This window comes from Salmo salar, chromosome 11, assembly GCF_965601325.2.
Source record: "Salmo salar chromosome 11, fSalSal1, whole genome shotgun sequence".
Lineage (NCBI taxonomy): Eukaryota > Metazoa > Chordata > Actinopteri > Salmoniformes > Salmonidae > Salmo > Salmo salar.
In genome coordinates this window covers 44,633,415-44,649,774 of record NC_138301.1, presented here as the reverse complement: position 1 = coordinate 44,649,774, position 16,360 = coordinate 44,633,415, and the positions used below count along the sequence as shown (strand labels likewise).

General features: G+C 42.5%; 1 protein-coding gene across 2 annotated transcripts; it reads right to left on the bottom strand.

The window, feature by feature from the left end:
- Nucleotides 1–4,164: 4,164 nt before the first annotated feature.
- LOC106562564 (excitatory amino acid transporter 2) lies at nucleotides 4,165–15,722 on the bottom strand. 2 transcript variants are annotated; one of them, XM_082957970.1, is made up of 10 exons: nucleotides 15,331–15,722; nucleotides 12,819–12,958; nucleotides 11,242–11,394; nucleotides 9,985–10,344; nucleotides 9,750–9,876; nucleotides 9,289–9,522; nucleotides 8,449–8,643; nucleotides 7,712–7,846; nucleotides 7,305–7,515; nucleotides 4,165–5,660 (listed from the first exon to the last, which is right to left on the bottom strand). In XM_082957970.1, the coding sequence occupies exons 2-10, from the start codon at nucleotides 12,946–12,948 to the stop codon at nucleotides 5,568–5,570; spliced, it is 1,638 nt and encodes a 545-aa protein (XP_082814096.1). In that variant the 5' UTR covers nucleotides 12,949–12,958; nucleotides 15,331–15,722; the 3' UTR covers nucleotides 4,165–5,567. The 2 variants fall into 2 exon arrangements, with proteins under 2 accessions (XP_082814096.1, XP_082814097.1); XM_082957971.1 differs by lacking the exon at nucleotides 4,165–5,660 and adding an exon at nucleotides 5,667–5,827.
- Nucleotides 15,723–16,360: the final 638 nt, after the last annotated feature.

Below are 16,360 nucleotides of genomic sequence, written 5' to 3'. Positions count from 1 at the left end.
CAGATTCTAGAACCACACATTCACACAGTCAACATCACACAGATTCTAGAACCACACAATCACACAGTCAACATCACCCAGATTCTAGAACCACACATTCACACAGTCAACATCAGACAGATTCTAGAACCACACATTCACACAGTCAACATCAGACAGATTCTAGAACCACACATTCACACAGTCAACATCACACAGATTCTAGAACCACACAATCACACAGTCAACATCACCCAGATTCTAGAACCACACATTCACACAGTCAACATCAGACAGATTCTAGAACCACACATTCACACAGTCAACATCAGACAGATTCTAGAACCACACATTCACACAGTCAACATCACACAGATTCTAGAACCACACATTCACACAGTCAACATCAGACAGATTCTAGAACCACACATTCACACAGTCAACATCAGACAGATTTTAGAACCACACATTCACACAGTCAACATCACACAGATTCTAGAACCACACATTCACACAGTCAACATCAGACAGATTCTAGAACCACACATTCACACAGTCAACATCACACAGATTCTAGAACCACACATTCACACAGTCAACATCACACAGATTCTAGAACCACACATTCACACAGTCAACATCAGACAGATTCTACAACCACACATTCACACAGTCAACATCACACAGATTCTAGAACCACACAATCACACAGTCAACATCACCCAGATTCTAGAACCACACATTCACACAGTCAACATCAGACAGATTCTAGAACCACACATTCACACAGTCAACATCACACAGATTCTAGAACCACACAATCACACAGTCAACATCACACAGATTCTAGAACCACACATTCACACAGTCAACATCACACAGATTCTAGAACCACACATTCACACAGTCAACATCAGACAGATTACACAACAATGAGGAAAAATGTTCCAACACGTTCTTGGACCCATATGTGCATTGAATCAAAATCAAGGATAGAAAATAGACAGAAGTAGAATGGTCTAAATGTACATTTCAACAGGTATTCATAGAAAAATAAAAAGAGGAAAAAGCCAAACTGAGAAAGGAAACATTTAAAGTGAATTTATGAAGCACTGATGTTTAACAGTGTTAAGCTATGTCTGGACAAGACTCAAGAGCATTTTGCATAGGTGGAGTGGACTTAGCTGCTGTGAAAACCGTTGCCTGATAACCTGATATTCAGCTAACGTACATACATACAGTAGCTGCCAGCACCAAAGCTCTTTTGATGCCTGCCCCTGTTGTCTTGATTCCACTCTGAGAAAGCTACACCTTTAATTGGACTTTTCCCTCTTGTCAACCTAATAACAAAAGTAACAATGATACCGTAAAACAAACAATAAAATAACACCAGCCAGTCCATATTGGTGAAAAATACAGCATTCTTTTCTCTTATTTTTCCTCTCTTTCCAGTCCCATTTTCTGGATCCTTCTGTGTATGCATTAAGAGTATTAACATCTCTGCCTCCCTGAAAAAGACCAAACAATTCCATACGTATATTGGAAAGGTGATATCTCTGTGAGACTAGTAGACTACTACCCAAAGTAAAAGGACAAACAACGTAGTTCTACATTTGCATATGGTTTTCCTATCGTTATAGAAACCCTGAGCAGAACACTCGGGGAGATCATATTTGTTTAGGATTCACTACAAAACGTTTCACCTAAATATCTACCTGGATCTAGTATATGTTATATCCACAAAGTGCAAGGAGGCACTTTGAACATGGAGATGTAAGATAACGCTGCTCTTCAACAGGCTCCATCTAGAGTGTTTCTGAGACCCAGTACTGCTGTAAAGATCAGTTCCCTATTGCGATACTACCCAGCATCCACTGCAAGGTTATGGTCTTGTTGTTATATAACCTTACGGCCCAGGTACAGAGGTTTGTACAGTGCAGTGCTGTGCACACACGTCTAGTTCCAAATAGTCCTATCTGTAATTGCAAGCTACTTTTGCTGTCTTTATATTTAGCATGTTGATACGGCATACATTATAGGAAGTGTCTGAAACAGAACTTTATGTAGGTAGGACCGGCCTTCCTTTTTCCAGTGTCACAAAGTAGCATGCTGGAGATGGAGCTGGACTTTTCAAATCCAAATCGAAGGGCAAATCTTCTGTTGATATGGATTATTTGAGTGTAATTAACATTGTCGTAATCATCACGCTGACTGACTGAACAGATTGCGGTTGACAAGGCAAGGTTGTCGTTTAGCATAGAAATACAAACACAATGCACTGACTTTCAGAGCCGCCCGGCTTACAAGACTATATTCCCTCTACCATCTCTCTATCATCTCTTACTCTCTCTCTCATCTCTTACTCTCTCTCTCTCTACCATCTCTTATTCTCTCTCTACCATCTCTTACTCTCTCTACATCTCTTACTCTCTCTCTCTACCATCTCTTACTCTCTCTCTGCCATCTCTTACTCTCTCTCTACCATCTCTTACTCTCTCTCTCTACCATATCTTACTCTCTCTACCATCTCTTTCTCTCTCTCTACCATATTTCTCTCTCTCTACCATCCTCCTCTACCTCCTCTCTCCACCATCCCTCTCTCTCTACCATCTCTTTCTCTCTCTCTACCACATTTCTCTCTCTCTACCATCTCTTACTCTCTCTACATCTCTTACTCTCTCTCTCTACCATCTCTTATTCTCTCTCTACCATCTCTTACTCTCTCTACATCTCTTACTCTCTCTCTCTACCATCTCTTACTCTCTCTCTGCCATCTCTTACTCTCTCTCTACCATCTCTTACTCTCTCTCTACCATATCTTACTCTCTCTACCATCTCTTTCTCTCTCTCTACCATATTTCTCTCTCTCTACCATATTTCTCTCTCTCTACCATCTCTTACTCTCTCTACCATCTCTCTCTCTCTACCATCTCTTTCTCTCTCTCTACCATATTTCTCTCTCTCTACCATCTCTTACTCTCTCTACCATCTCTCTCTCTACCATCTCGTACCCTCTCTCTACCATATCTTACTCTCTCTACCATCTCTTACTCTCTCTCTCTACCATCTCTTACTCTCTCTCTACCATCTCTTACTCTCTCTACCAACTCTCTCTCATCTCTTACTCTCTCTCTACCTGACATCTCTTACTCTCTCTCTACCATCTCTCTCTCTACCATCTCTTACTCTCTCTCTACCATCTCTTACTCTCTCTCTACCTGACATCTCTTACTCTCTCTCTACCATCTCTCTCTCTACCATCTCTTATTCTCTCTCTACCATCTCTTACTCTCTCTCTACCAACTCTTACTCTCTCTCTACCTGACATCTCTTACTCTCTCTCTACCAACTCTCTCTCTCTCTACCATCTCTTACTCTCTCTACCAACTCTTACTCTCTCTCTACCTGACATCTCTTACTCTCTCTCTACCAACTCTCTCTCTCTACCATCTCTTACTCTCTCTCTACCAACTCTTACTCTCTCTCTACCAACTCTTACTCTCTCTCTACCAACTCTCTCTCTCTACCATCTCTTACCCTCTCTCTACCATCTCTTACTCTCTCTACCATCTCTTACTCTCTCTCTACCATCTCTTACTCTCTCCCAACTCTTACTCTCTCTCTACCTGACATCTCTTACTCTCTCTCTACCATCTCTCACTCTCTCTCTACCATCTCTTACTCTCTCTCTACCATCTCTTACTCTCTCTCTACCAACTCTTACCCCCACCCTCTCTCTCCCACCCCCCCCACCACTCTTACCCTCTCTCTCCTCCACCCCACCACTCTCTCTCTCTCACCATCTCTTACCCTCCCCTCTCTCCCCACCGACTCTCTTACTCTCTCTCTACCATCTCTCACTCTCTCTCTACCATCTCTTACTCTCTCTCTACCATCTCTTACTCTCTCTCTACCATCTCTTACTCTCTCTCTACCAACTCTCTCTCTACCATCTCTTACTCTGTCTTTTGTTCTCTCTTTCTCTTTCTCACTCTTTCTTTGACACACACATTCACACACACTCGAATGCACGTATACGTTATATACAGAGACACACACACACACACACACACACACACACACACACACACACACACACACACACACACACACACACACACACACACACACACACACACACACACACACACACACACACACACACACACACACACCCCCTAGAATATATTGATTGTTGGTGTGTTTGTCCTCTCACAGCCAGGGGAGGGAACACATAAAATCCTCTGCCTGCCTCTGCACATGTCTTGTTAATGCTGTCCATATGCACCTTGCGTCGTTGGCTGTCTATAAATACGTAGCAGCCGCATTTGGAGGCATTTAGTGCTGTTAAGTCCAGAGGTAAGCTCCAGTGCTTAGAGGCTGATCATGTGTGCCGATGCCAGAGTTTAATCCTCTAAGTCAAAGGTATTGGAGCTCCTTCAACACACCCAACACTTGTTTTTATTCTGTCACAAGGGGGAGCCACATGGTCAACATTCTGCTTCCCTTTGCTGCAGGATGTTGTTACGTTAACGATTTCAGAACCTGTTTGCTGCTATTGGTTGACTGCAACAAGAGGCAGTAGTAAAGTCAAGGGCTTTTTGAGATAGTTCAGTGTTTGCCTTGGCGTTTTTGCAATTTTTTTAATTTTTAAGAAAATGTGCATTACCAAGGCTCTTTAAGTTATTTTCTTCTTAGTGCTATTAGAAGGCAGCAGGTTTTAGAAAGCGTCAAAGCCACTCTGGAAACCAAAGAAAAGTGAATCGACCACCACTGAATATCTAGCAATCCCTGGAACATCAAGCATTTCTGGAACATTGTTATAAGGTTGTGCAGGGTCAGGAATAGGAATAGTATTGACTGACAGAAGGCTTCTCCAAGGAGGGGCTTCTCATCATAACACTCCTCAACTGGTCCTTGTATACAACTGGCAAGGCCACATCCCATAAGCACACATTCTCTGAACTGCCTCTGGCGCTAACAAAACCCCTACATTTTTTATACATAAAACAGACAGAAGGATTGCTTTTTCCCAAAAAGGATGTGTAGCAACAAAAGTGCTGCATTGCGTATATCAGAGAACATGCAGTGTCGAGTAAGGTTCAGAATACAGCCACCAGAATGGATCCATTATACTAAACAGGTTCAGAATACAGCCACCAGAATGGATCCATTATACTAAACAGGTTCAGAATACAGCCACCAGAATGGATCCATTATACTAAACAGGTTCAGAATACAGCCACCAGAATGGATACATTATACTAAACAGGTTCAGAATACAGCCACCAGAATGGATCCATTATACTAAACAATGCCTTAAAAAGCACCAGCACAGCTTAAAAGCAATGTCATTTGGAAGTCCTAATCTAATTGTTTAAGATAGGTACAAGTGGATTGGTACCTACGTTGTTTTGTGGGAGGGGAGCTTCATCCCATAGTCAATGAACTGACCATAGTCAGACCACAGGAAGTAAGACTGATGTACCAAAGCTTGTGATTACAGGGCTAAGTGTGGTTACGTTCTTTATTTTGGTCAGGAAGGGAAGCTTGTGGAAGTCAGGATGAGGTCGGAGCAGGGTGCTGCTTTACTCTCGTTTCCATGGTTCCTCCTCAACAAGAGAGAAATCTGCAGTGTTGGGGTGGCCGTTGGGGTGGCCGTTTCCATTGCCCATGGATACCTGCAAGCAATTACCAGGGACATCTAACTGTAAGACCAAGGCACAGTCATATTGAAGCTGTCAAAGGGTTTGAGCAGAGAAACCAAGGGGGTAATACTTGCAGGCCATCCTTTTGGTTGAATTTGGTTGGTTGGTCGGTTGAATTTTGGTTGAAATGGTTGAATTTACTGGGATTCCCGCAAATTTGGTCCCAATAGAAAGAAAAGAAAAGAAAGAATATTCTCTGAATACTGAAGCGATAGCAGGTACAGAAAATAGATTGAATCCTCTCTGAATACTGAAGTGACAGCAGGTACAGAAGATAGATTGAATCCTCTCTGAATACTGAAGCAACAGCAGGTACAGAAGATAGATTGAATCCTCTCTGAATACTGAAGCGACAGCAGGTACAGAAGATAGATTGAATCCTCTCTGAATACTGAAGCGACAGCAGGTACAGAAGATAGATTGAATCCTCTCTGAATACTGAAGCGACAGCAGGTACAGAAGATAGATTGAATCCTCTCTGAATACTGAAGCGACAGCAGGTACAGAAGATAGATTGAATCCTCTCTGAATACTGAAGCGACAGCAGGTACAGAAGATAGATTGAATCCTCTCTGAATACTGAAGCGACAGCAGGTACAGAAGATAGATTGAATCCTCTCTGAATTCTGAAGCGACAGCAGGTACAGAAGATAGATTGAATCCTCTCTGAATACTGAAGCGACAGCAGATACAGAAGATAGATTGAATCCTCTCTGAATACTGAAGCGACAACAGGTACAGAAGATAGATTGAATCCTCTCTGAATACTGAAGCGACAGTAGATACAGAAGATGGATTGAAATGTGTTTTCTCACTGACAGGAGAATGTAAAACATTGATGAGTCAGTTTTGTTTTCTATCTTGGCCATGTATTTTATGGATTCTCTGCCCAACAGAATTACCAGTACAATAATGTTGAATAAATCGATTGTAAGAAAACAACTAAATAACAGTATAAAACAGGGATTAGTAATTGTCCCATGCAAGCAAAGCAATAGAACAATGATCCATGAAAAATGGATCAGTAAAATGCTCTGAAAATAAGAGCATGGACTTTTCATTGAGTTTTTGGTCTAAAAAATAGCTAGCTACAGTAGAAAGAAGGATTTTTGACAGGTCCATAATATGTCTGCCACTGTCTGGATAAACATGATGAAATAGCAGTCTTCATGTGTACCACTAGCCATACAATGTTGATTTAAAAATGTGCCCTAAAACTGAATCGAATCATGTAAGCAGGGCTGCCACAAATACATGTCCAATTAAGAAAAATAATCCCACTCATGTCACAAATTAATACAAGACATAGGAAGAAAAGTAAAGTGCGGAAAAATGTTTTCAAAAGAAAAATTGTGTCAAAAACTTAACATCAGAATGATAGTAAACTGTCGATCAAAAGTACACAGGTATCACAAAAACTGCTTTTCCATATAATTAGTGAGTTAGTAAATAAATATATCATATTTATTTAGTTTCTCCACCTTGTAATATTGTTTTCTCCAAAATAACTGTATAAGGTGACATCATGTCGACATACCAAATGACAAGAGAAGAAAAAGCAGCAATTACGGGGGAAGTCTACATGCACGTCTCTATATCCTTAAAGATGAAATGTACCTTGCAATCATCTATCATGACTGTGCTGTGGGCTGCAGCGTAAACACACTGGTTGGTGTTGTTCTCGAAGAAGGATTGGGACTTTGTCAACTCAAATTCATCAACTTTTTGTGCGGCGTCAAACGCGTCGAGCTCATCTTTGGATAGGTGGTAAACGATCCCCGCCCCGTAGGAGTCCCCAACCACGTTGACGGAGGTTCGGAACCGATCCCTGGATTTTTTAGGGTGGGGAGGCAGACACAGAGACAGACAAGTGCAGAAGGTAATCTCTCGGGGGAACAAAGCTGAGGACAATATTTTGAGGGAGACCAGAGTTTTATCCTAAGGTAACAAGAAGATATTGTGTGTGTGTGGAAACATTCTCTGTACGTGTGAATGCAGGTACAAGCACAAGATTGAGTACTCACAGCAGCCAGTCAACAGCCACCAACAGACTGATGTCTTGGGTGGGTAACCCAACGGCTGTTAGGATCAGTAGCATGGTCACCAATCCAGCACTGGGGATACTGGCCGCTCCCACACTGGCCAAGGTAGCTGTTAGGCTACAGTTAGGATGAGAGATCTCAGTCAATTACACACTGGCCAAGGTAGCTGTCAGGCTACAGTCAGGATGAGAGATCTCAGTCAATTACACACTGGCCAAGGTAGCTGTCAGGCTACAGTCAGGATGAGAGATCTCAGTCAATTACACACTGGCCAAGGTAGCTGTCAGGCTACAGTCAGGATGAGAGATTTCAGTCAATTACACATACATTCATTTCAACCTTATATTGTAGGTACATGAATTAATGTTTTTGTCAAGGTCAATACGTCATGTATAGGGCACCTTGTTTTGAACAATCATGTCACATGACCTGAATTTGAACCTTTATTTAAAGGGTTTTCAACAAACGGTCCCTTTTCTTATTATGTCAGATGGGCCAGCACCATCCTCCAGCACCATGCTCCAGCATAATCCTCCAGCACCATTCTCCAGTACCGTCCTCCAGCACCATGTTCCAGCACTATGCTCAGATAATTGCTTTTATTTTTGGTGTAAATCTAATGTCTGGAAAAGGCTTAAAATAAAGATGAAATCCTAGGTCATGTGACATGATAGTCCAAAACACAGGGCCCTGGTTATGTAGGATTAGAAGTGTCCTACCTGACAGTGACGATCTGGCCGTAGTCGAGGTCGATGTTGTTCATCTGGGCGATGAAGATGGCTGCCACAGCCTCGTAAAGCGCAGTGCCGTCCATGTTGATAGTGGCGCCCACGGGGAGCACGAATCGCGTCACTCGCTTATCGATGCCCAAGTTCTCCTCCAGACAGCGGAATGTGACTGGCAGGGTACCAGCGCTGAGAGACGGGTACAAAACGTGTACTTAGTTTATATCACAAGACTTGGAATTGTATTAAACACTGAATTTACATAATATGTATATTATGCATTGAGCATTATGTTCTCTCAAAGGGTGACTTTTAAAGGGTCTTACTTTAAGCAGGAAGATTAGTCGACAAGAGTCTAACTACATTGTGGTAGCTAAGCTCTACAAAGCTGGTGTCATGCATGAAGGTATCAGACGATCCGTGAAATGTGGACACCCCTCTAGGGCATGAACCACATCTCTGTTGCTGTTATCATCTCAGTGTGAGCTTCGGCTGTGGCTCAAAACCTACTCTGTCATACAATCTATCAAATAGGTTGGGTAAAGCAGAGTCCTTAATATAACTTAACATTTTATCCTAAACTAAGCTAAGGTTTTTAATCTTTGAAAGCAACTTTGCGCTGTTTGTAAGGTCACGGCATCTTGTTTTGTAAGTAAGGTAACGGCATCTTGTTTTGTCTGTCTTATCGTAAACAAGCAGAATGGGTTCTAGAATGGGTTCTAGAATGGGTTCTAGAATGGGTTCTGGGAAAGGCTATAATAAGTATGACAGAGGGAAAAGGGAGTGTGACAGAGAAGACGCGAATAGGTTAGAGAATAGGTTTGGGTCTTGTACCTAGATGCTGTCCCAATAGCGGTGACCCAGGCCTGGAAGATTCCCATGAAGAAGACATAGGGGTTTTTCTTCACGATGACTAAGTATATTAGCGGTAGAAATATGGCACCGTGGATGACAAGGCCCACGATCACGGTCACCATGTACATTCCCAGTTGCCTGGCAACCATTTCCAGATCATCGATTGAGATGATCTTCCCACAGATGAGACAGGCGATACCGAAAGGGGAATACCTGAGAGAGACCTTGGTGAGATTAGTTTTGCAGTTTGGTAACACTAATGAAAGGTAAATAGTAGTATCTAATTGGGAATATTGGGGCAAACATGTACATTGGGGGCTAATTTCCTGTAATAAATAACACTTTTCTCCTTTGGCCACAGTGACTAGAGTGGACTTCCTAGAATGCCTGTTATTTTAGGGAGGAATATAGAATATAACTCTAGAGAGGATGAGACTTACCACATAATCATGCCAACAATCCGCATGACGATCTCGTTGAGAACGTTAAAAAACTCCAGCATGAGCTTGGCCTTGTCTCCCATCTTCCCCATGATTATCCCGAAAGCCACAAAGAAACCGATCAAACCTACAGTTTCAAAAGGAGGCAAACAGTGTCAAATCAGTTATTTGGACTGCTAAGACAATCATTCATTCCAGTTAAGAGTTGAGCATGTTTTCTAGTAAGTGTACCAACCTAGCACATTCATCCCACTCTTGTATTGAAGACCCCTTTTGATGGTAAACTGTGGTGGACCCCTGGTCCTGTTGGTAGGTACGGGGACTTTTGTGGTGACTGTCTGGATCTGCTGGAAGCAGGCCTGAACCAGGTTTTCTGGGAAAAGGTTTCGAATTAGATCGAAGAAGGCATCCAGACTGGAGACGTCGTCGTTCTTCTTGCCAGGCCCGAGGTTGGACTTCAGTTTGGGGTTACCTGGGTGGATGAGCAGCACCAGAATGACACCCAGAGCGGCAGCGATGACTGTGGTGGACATGTAGTACACCATGGCTCGGGTGCCCAGGCGGCCACTGGACTTGGCATCCAACCCTGCCAGTCCTGGAGTGGGAGAGAGGTGAGAGAGGCCCGCAGTTCAACAACCGGTTACGTAAACTACAGAAGTTATGAATTCCAGATAGTCTAGTGATAAATGCAGTGGAGGCTGCTGAGGGGAGGACAGCTCATAATAATGTCATGGAACAGAGGAAATGGAATGGCATCAAACAGGTGTTTGATGTATTTGATATCATTCCACTGATTCCGCTCCAGTCATTACCACGAGCCCGTCCTCCCCAATTAAGGTGCCACCAACCTCCTGTGGATAAATGCTATAATAACACTCTAACGTACAATGCCTCTAGTGCTAGTACAGACACACGTTAGCAAACGCACTCTACACACACGTATACTGTAGTACATTGTCATATTGTTGTATGGTGATATTATACATTTTGTATTGTAGATATGTAGTGGTGTACTAATGTTACATGATGTAGCGTTTTATCTTTAGTTTTATGTGTGATGTAAGTGCCTAAATGTGTTTGGACCCCAGGAAGAGTACCTGTTGCCTTGGCAGGAACTAATGGGGATCAATAATAAACCCCAGGAAGAGTACCTGCTGCCTTGGCAGGAACTAATGGGGATCCATAATAAACCCCAGAAAGAGTACCTGCTGCCTTGGCAGGAACTAATGGGGAGCCATAATAAACCCCAGGAAGAGTACCTGCTGCCTTGGCAGGAACTAATGGGGAGCCATAATAAACCCCAGAAAGAGTACCTGCTGCCTTGGCAGGAACTAATGGGGAGCCATAAATAAACCCCAGGAAGAGTAGCTGCTGCCTTGGCAGGAACTAATGGGGATCCATAATAAACCCCAGGAAGAGTAGCTGCTGCCTTGGCAGGAACTAATGGAGATCCGTAATAAATACATATAATTGCAGGGTTCTGGTCTCCCACCTGTGATGAGACTGGAGATGATCAGGGGCAGGATAAGCATCTTCAGCATCCTCATCAGGATGTCTCCTGGGAACGAGATGATCATGATCACATCAGGGGGGAGCGGCGACATGGGACGCAGTAGTATTCCAGAAACAGAGCCAGTGATCACACCTAGAACACAGAGAGAGAACCCCCAGTCATATCAACTGGACCTCTCATTGGTTTTCTGTTGCATTATTTACAACCACCGTTTACACACACCGGGCTATTTGTATTCATGCACATCAGCTGGTGTTTATACCCTGAACACAACAAGCTCTACCTCGGCTCTCGCTACACTTTCACCCACAAGTTTAAGGCAACCTTATTCACTGTGAGGGCTGGGAGGTGCAAAAAAACGAAATGATATAAAAACTAAATGATATCAAACCCCACACTTTTCATTGTTAAAGAAGCAATCCGGGATCTTAAGAGCTTACTAATTTGTAACATATTGTACGAATTTGAATTTGTAACATAAAATATGAGTTGCAAAAAACGAAAATACATATAAAACTTGCTATTTGTAACTTAACATACAAAATAGATGACGTAGTACACAATTGCTCACAATTTTCAGGAACCCATTTTGGCTCATTAGCATTAGTTTCAAAACTACTGACTGAAATTATACACATCTAAACAACAGGTTAACTTACCAAGACAGTAACAACCAGACAAATCTAAATGACAGACTAACTTACCAAGACAGTAACAACCAGACACCTCTAAACAACAGGCTAACTTACCAAGACAGTAACATCTATACGACAGGCTAACTTACCAAGACAGTAACAACCAGACAAATCTAAATGACAGACTAACTTACCAAGACAGTAACAACCAGACACCTCTAAACAACAGGCTAACTTACCAAGACAGTAACATCTATACGACAGGCTAACTTACCAAGACAGTAACAACCAGACAAATCTAAATGACAGACTAATTTACCAAGACAGTAACAACCAGACACCTCTAAACAACAGGCTAACTTACCAAGACAGTAACATCTATACGACAGGCTAACTTACCAAGACAGTAACAACCAGACAAATCTAAATGACAGACTAATTTACCAAGACAGTAACAACCAGATACATCTAAATGACAGGCTAACTTACCAAGACAGTAACATCTATACGACAGGCTAACTTACCAAGACAGTAACAACCAGACAAATCTAAATGACAGACTAACTTACCAAGACAGTAACAACCAGATACATCTAAATGACAGGCTAACTTACCAAAACAGTAACAACTATATGACAGACTAACTTAGCAACACTGTAACAACCAGACACATGAAAACGATGGGCTAATTTACCAAGACAGTATCAACCACAGACACATTTAAACAACAAGCAAACTTAACAAGACAGTAACAACCAGTCACCTCTAAACGACTGGCTAACTTACCAAGACAGTAACAAGCAGACACATCTATGCAACAGGCTAACTTACCAAGACAGTAACAAGCAGACACATCTATGCAACAGGCTAACTTACCAAGACAGTAACAACCAGACACATCTATACGATAGACTAACTTACCAAGGACGGTGAGGAAAAGGACCAAGTTATTCATGATTTTGCTGCATATTCCCCAACACATAGGCTGAGGAGGCTCCACGATGGGCTCCAAATGGCTTTCATGCATTCTGACCTCCACTTGCCTCTGCATTGTGTTGGCACTAGCGAGAGAGAGAGAGATAGAGAGGAGGTTTATTAATTTACTCCTCCTTGACCCATAATGCCTAGCTGTGTCAACAGGTATTACCATATTTGCTCCAGTGAAAAGGTCACTGATGCAGCACACCATAAGGGTTTGATGTGGCTTCTTGTCCGTTTGTAATAATGGCTCAGGAACTGATGGCAAACAGAATGATAGTGTATTCATACTATCACAAAGATGTATGAGGGAGAGGAGACTGAACGAGTGGGTAGAGAGAGAGACATGGGAGATGTATGTAAATCATTCTAATTATATTTTTCCAAAACATTTGTATATTGTCAAAAACAATTATCTATACTCTTATTTGTTGTATTATTTTGGGAGGGTGACACCCACTGCAATTCCCCATTTGCCCCGACTTTGAATACTACTGACGTAGCCCCTCGTATTAGTGAAAGGGTTCCACTTGAAACAAAGAGTTATTTTTAGAGGGTTCACCTAATGGGACAATTCAAGGTGTGACACCTTCTTTTCTAAGAGTGTATCTTGGGGCTTACTACCTGATATCTTTGTTTCAAAGCACACCAGTTATTTATTTAACATTTTTACTTAACTAGGCAAGTCAGTTAAGAAGAATTTCTTATTTACAATGATGGCCTACCTCGGCCAATTGGGCACCGCCCTATGGGACTCCCTATCAAGGCCAGATATGATGCAGCCTGGATTTGAACCAGGGACTGTAGTGAAGCCGATTGCACTGAGATGCAGTGCCTTAGACTGTTGCGCCACTCGGGAGCCCACCATGACTTGTGTGTTAGTACAGTATGTGTGTGTGTCCAGTGTCTGTCGACAGCAACTGACTTAAACTTAACCTCTGTTATCTCTGCCCTCTGATCTGGGCCAGTCTGAGGATGCAGTGATTTTCCAGTGAATGGAGCTTCTTCGTAATCTTATTCCTCTGAGATGGAAGTCTTCACTTTCAGGTCATGCCCCCATCTTACACTCCTCACACTCCTCCCTCCATCTCTCTACCTAATCGCCTCATCACGTCAACGCAGCAACAAGTCTCCCGGCTTTGTTGTGGTCTGGCTTAAAAGCTCTTCAACTTAAAGGTCCCCGACCGTCCTACTCCTAGCATCATTTAAATCACATCTCTCCGTGTGTTGTCACCTGTCCCATATTGTTTCATATTTACGCTAACACTCACTGTCAATACCGTCCATTTCCTGAGATGGGGCTTTCTGCTGGGTCCCCCTGCTACACTGTTACACTGTCCTAAAAATGTTGCTCCCCTGAACAGCCCTGTACTCACTGACAAAAAATCTCTCGGATTGAGAGGAAAATTGAGGTTTGGTGAAATTCCCTGTTTCTTAAACCATATTGAGTGAATTTGTAACTGGAGTAACTGTTTGTATTGCATACTGTTTACATCCACATAACCAAAGATGTGACGGTGAGGCAGTTAATAGGTTGTGACTGGCAAATCAATCAGAGGCTGTCTGACACACAGTGCCCGGACATAAGCCTGTTAAGGCTGACAAAATTAGCTTGTCAAGCACACCAGTGGTTTAGTTACATAACCTGTCAGGGGTGACCCAGGAACTGTCAAGGTGTGCCAAGCTGCGATTAGACAGTCTTGAGCAAGGGATTACTGTTTGATTCACAGATTCAGGAATAGAGATTCACAACACATACAAATGAAATCACATATTTAAAAAACACAATTCTTCACACAGCTCTTTGGCAAGAAATGGTCCCCTCACCAAGAGTCATCCATACTGCCTATCTGCTCTATGGTGCATCAGTACCAAAAGCTTTTATGTTCAAAGCCTAAACAATATATCGCTACAGTCAACTGCAGCCTGATTGTAGCAATTGTGAAGCACTTGAATCAGGATCCAGGGCACATACGATTTGCTAATGTCATTATGTGTCTCATTAGATAGGGTACATCTCATTGAGCTGGATGGTTCTCAAGGCCACCTGGCTGGGTTGGTGCAGATGAGGTCAAAGGGGAGAGTGTCTCAGCTCTCTCACCAGAAAGGGATGACCTCTGATTCCCAAAGGTCAAATGACAATAAATTAAGAATGATCAGACAAGTCACAGACGCCGGAGCATTTTCCCTTTTTGCGTCAGGGGACAACAACAACACTGTAGCATAATACTGTGATGAGGAAATTCTACTCAACAATACTGTAGCATAATACTGTGAGATGCAAACTTTCAATCATGCCTTCAAAAATCCTTGACAGCAACTGCCTAGTAGCGGTAAAATAAACACAGCACGGTAAAAGTAGAATGTAGAAGGTTTGAAGAGAAACATTCTGGAACACTTCAAGAAAATGTTTCAAACCTTTCATATTCATTTAAAACCTTTACATTTAGCTTACCTGTAGTTGTTGTCTGGAATTTGGAATGGAAAGTGACGTACTAAAGAGTCACTACTCAGTCAGCCATGGGCTGCAAGGATAGAGTCAAAGAAAGTAAGGGAAATTCACGGTCTATCCATCTTGGAGATTCAGTGAAGATCCACAAACGTATGAAGGTCCCCCCTTGCCCCTTAAATAAGGGAACGTAGAAATCTGGAGGCTATGCGGGAGTAGATCTCAAGAAGAAAGCCAGCAGCACCTTCTCAGCATCCAATCGAAATACAATGAATAATCAGCAATGCCCATGGAAGACTAAGAATGGTATCCGCAGTCACTGAAGTCGACTCATCCAAGCATGTGTGTAGACCTGAAGTGACCAACCTGCAGGCTGGACTGTGGGCTCCACGTTCAGCTTAATTGTAAGCAGCGAGTGAAATCCTTGGTGCCCTCCTCTTTCTCCTTCTCTACCTGTCTAATCCGTCCTTAAAGCATGCGCAGTAATGCTTTTCCCTTGGATGTGAGGCGAGATAAAGACGCACGAGATTCTCAAACAATCAATGCAAGCCTGCAAGCCAAGTGCTCAAGAAAAGGAACACTTGGCTGTTGCATTGAAGAGACATGTGCGTTGTATAGCCAACCCTGATGTAAATAAAGAGGAGAGGGAAGTTTGAGTAGTAATGAATCGGTCAAGATGGGCTCTTTCAACTCACACTTTTAGAAAAAAGGATCTAGAACAATAAAGGGTTCTTCGGCTTGTCCTTGAAGTTTAGAAGAACCCTCATTCCAGGTAGAACATTTTCTCCATACAAAGAAGCCTTTTAGAACCCTTTCTTAGAGAAGGATGAAAAAGGTTCCATATAGAATCCTTGTCCTTGTTTAACTAAGGCCAATGTCCTCACCCCCGGTGAAAGGTGACAGAGCTAGATCAATGTTTGTCAGACCATGAGACATCCTGAAAATCGGTCTTCTCACAAAGTTGTCTGTACCGTCCGAACAGTTTGGCATAGAAAACTAATATTACTATTTGATGAGACTCACAAACATGTGGTGG